A 3,814-nucleotide genomic window follows, 5' to 3' on the forward strand; every position below is an offset into this window, starting at 1 on the left:
AAAAAAAAAAAAAAAAAAAAAATTAGACAGGCATGGTGGTGCACACCTGTGGTTCCAGCTACTTGGAAGGCTGAGCCAGCAAGTCGAGGCTACGGTGGCCACGAGTGTGGCCTCACACTCCAGTCTGAGCTAGGCAACAGATTAAGACTTCCACTCAAAAAGAAAAAAAAAAAGGAAAGGAACAATCAAGTAAAGGATCATCTTTGTCATTTTTTTTTTCTTTCAATTTGGGGTCGCACTCTGTTGCCCAGGCTGGAGTGCAGTGGCACAATCATGGCTTACCACAGCCTTGAACTCCTGGGCTCAGGCCATCCTTCTGCCTTAGCCTCCTGAGTTGGGAATACAGGCACACGCCACCACATTCAGTCAATTTTATTTTTGTTTTTAATAACAATGAGGTCTCATGATGTTGCCTAGCCTGGTCTCCAACTCCTGGCCTCAAGCAATCCTCCCACCTCGGCTTTTCAAAGTACTGGGGTTATAGGTGTAAGCTACCGCACCTAGTCCATGTATCTTATTTTTAAAGGAAGAACTTTGGAAATTACAGAAGAACCAATTAACTCTGCTATTTGAGAAGATTCTAGGGGGAAAAAACCCAGGAGATCATCAGCAAATTCCTAAAGCAGTGCAAAAATGCAAGCTATTACAGGGTGACTGTGAACATCAGATTGTGGTAGGAAAATCATGCCCAAGTGATTCAAGTACGTGGACAGATAAAGACGAAGTGACAGATAAAAACTTACAGAGTTCAACCAAGCTGCTTCTTCTGTCTGTGACAGCCTCCTCTATGAACTGAGCTATTGTCATCAGGAGGGAATCAAGGTGTTTAGAGGGGATTCCATAAGGGGGGTTGCCATGGCTCTGTACCACACTCTCAGGGAGATGTCTCAAAAGTCTTCCTGGGGTTTTTATCTCTGTGCTGAGTTTTATTTATTTATTTGTTTGTTTACTGAGTTGGAATCTTACTCTGTCACCCAGGTTGGAGTACAGTGGCAAGCTCATGGCCACCACAGCCTCGGCCTGCTGAACTCAAGCGAGTTCCGCCTCAGCCTTCTCAAAGCAGCTGGGACTACAGATGCTTGCCACTAGGCCCGGCTAGTTGTTTAAATTTATTGCAGAGACGAGAACTCACCACATTACCCAGGCTGGTCTCTAACTCCTGAACTCAGAAAAGCCTCTCGCCTAGCCTCCCCAAGTGCTGGGATCACAGGCGTGAGCCACTGTGCCCAGCCTGTTTTTGCTTTTTGTAATCACTCAGCTCACAATGTCAGTGGGTTGATTTTAGTGTCTTCACCAACAACTTTATATAAAGTGTTTCTATCAGTGGCTGACAGAGACTAGGTAGCTATTATTATGAAATTAAGAGTATGCCTGAAGCCGGGCTCAGTGGCTCAGCCTGTAATCCCGCGCCTTTGGGAGGCTGAGGTGAGTGGATTGCCTGAGCCCACGGGTTCGAGACCCACCTGGGCAACTTGGTGAGACCTCATCTCTACAATAAATCAAAAAATCAGCCGGGCGTGGTAGCACGCGCCTATAGTTCCAGCTACTTGGAAGGCTGAGGCGGAAGGATCGCCGGAGCCCAGCAGGTCGAGGCTGCGGTGGCCGGGAGCGGCCACTGCACTCCAGTCTGGGCGACAGAGTGAGACTCTAACTCAAACAAACAAACAAACAAACAAACAAAAAGAGTATGCCTGTTAATCTAATGGAAACACGGATGTACTGGGAACTTATGTACAGGGGCTGAGTCACGCACATTTACAAAGATCCAAGTATGGAAGGCACCTTTTCTTTTTTGGAGTCAAAGTCTCACCATCACCCAGGTTGGAGGTAGTGGCACGTTCATGGCTACCTCAGCCTAGACCTGCTGGGCTCAGGCAATCCTTCTGCCTCAACCTTCTGAGTAGTGGAACTACAGGTGTGAGCCACCGTGCCTGGCTAATTTTTTGATTTATTTGTAGAGACGAGGTCTCACCAAGTTGTCCAGGCTGGTCTTGAACCTCTGGGCTCACTCAGGCCATCCTCTTGCCTCCGCCTCCCAAATTGCTGGGATGACAGGTATGAGCCACTGTGCCCGGCCGGAAGGCACCTTGACTGATAATAATAAATTTGGGGCAATAGAAGCAGAATAAGGGAATTGATGCAAGCTCACAGAGAGATGAGAGGGAGTTCCTGAAATAGCTAGTGACTTGCTGGAAGCATCTGGAAACCAGGCGCATCTCTTGGCAGGACCATGTCCTCACTCTGTCATTTTCTACAACTTCCATTTTTTTTTTTTTTTGAGTTGGAGTCTCACTCTGTCACCCAGACTGTAGTGCAGTGGCCGCTCCCGGCCACCGCAGCCTCGACTTGCTAGGCTCCGGCGATCCTTCCGCCTCAGCCTTTCAAGTAGCCGGAATTACAGGCGTGCGCTACCACGCCCGGCTGATTTTTTGATTTATTGTAGAGATGAGGTCTTGCTGCCTAGGCGGGTCTCGAACCCGCGGGCTCAGGCAATTCACTCACCTCAGCCTCCCAAAGGCGCGGGATTACAGGCTGAGCCACCAAGCCCGGCTACAACTTCCATTTACTAAGCACCTACAATGAGCCCTCTGCTAGCACCTTTTCATCATATGAGGGTGACCCCATTACTGGAGCAACTCCACACTGGGTTGTTCTCTCCAGTCACAGACTAAGATCACTGCACCCAGCACACTGGTTCCACCAGGAGAGAAGAGGCAAGTCCACTCACCTGGCCCGCCAGGTTGAAGTAAGAATGGTTGGTGAGATTGACAGGTGTGGCCCGACTGGTCTGTGCTCTGTAGTTGATCACAAGTTCGCTGCCCTCCAGGGTGTATGTCACCCAGACTTTTAACTCTCCAGGGTAGCCCTCCTCACCATCTGGACTGACGCGTGAGAACTCGACGCCATTGGATAGCACCCGAGGGGTCCAGAGCACCTGGGGAAAAAAGCGTTTTCAAAAATGCATAATCATTCCAATCCCAAGGTCAAGGCCATATTTCAGTATTTATTTATTTATATTTATTTATTTATTTATTTTTGAGTTGGAGTCTCACTGTCGCCCAGACTGGAGTGCAGTGGCCGCTCCCGGCCACCGCAGCCTCGACCTGCTGGGCTCCAGCGATCCTCCTGCCTCAGCCTTCCAAGTAGCCAGAATTACAGGCACGTGCTACCACGCCCGGCTGATTTTTTGATTTATCGTAGAGATGAGGTCTCGCTGCCCAGGTGGGTCTCGAACCCGCGGGCTCAGGCAATCCATTCACCTCAGCCTCCCAAAGGCGCGGGATTACAGGCTGAGCCACCGAGCCCGGCCATATTTCAGTATTTAAAGACAACCGATTCCAGTGAGAGAATGGTTATATAATCATCGAGGCTTCTGAATGATAGTTTGGATTTTAATTATTTAAAATTTTTTCTTTTTTTTTTTTTTTTTTTTTTTTTTTTTCTAAAATTTTTTCTTATGTGGAAAAGTGAGCCAAGTGTAGTGGTACATGCCTGTAATCCCAGTTACTCAGGAGGCTAAGATGGGAAGATCACTTGAGTCCAGGAGTTTGAGGCTGCAGTCAGCTATGATCACACCCCTGTTTTCTAGCCTGAGTGATAAAGTCTCTAACATTTTTTTTTCCCTAGAGTTGGAGTCTCACTCTGTCACCCAGATTAGAGTGCAGTGGCACGCTGCCAGCCACCGCAGCCTCGACCTGCTGGGCTCCGGCAATCCTCCTGCCTCAGCCTTCCAAGTAGCCGGAACTACAGGTGTGCACTACCATGCCCGGCTAATTTTTGATGTATTGTAGAGATGAGGTCTCGCCAAGTTGCC

General features: G+C 48.7%; 1 protein-coding gene across 1 annotated transcript in view; it reads right to left on the bottom strand.

Moving 5' to 3' along the window:
• Nucleotides 1-3,814, bottom strand: part of LOC103262796 (aldose 1-epimerase) — a 32,046-nt gene that overhangs the window by 10,610 nt on the left and 17,622 nt on the right. Inside the window, exon 3 of the mRNA XM_008060438.1 lies at nt 2,729-2,935. Coding sequence (XP_008058629.1) covers nt 2,729-2,935 — 207 coding nt within the window. The remainder of the gene's footprint in view (nt 1-2,728; nt 2,936-3,814) is intronic.

The sequence above is a fragment of the Carlito syrichta genome, unplaced genomic scaffold, assembly GCF_000164805.1.
Source record: "Carlito syrichta isolate Samal-C Ts95f unplaced genomic scaffold, Tarsius_syrichta-2.0.1 Scaffold304619, whole genome shotgun sequence".
Lineage (NCBI taxonomy): Eukaryota > Metazoa > Chordata > Mammalia > Primates > Tarsiidae > Carlito > Carlito syrichta.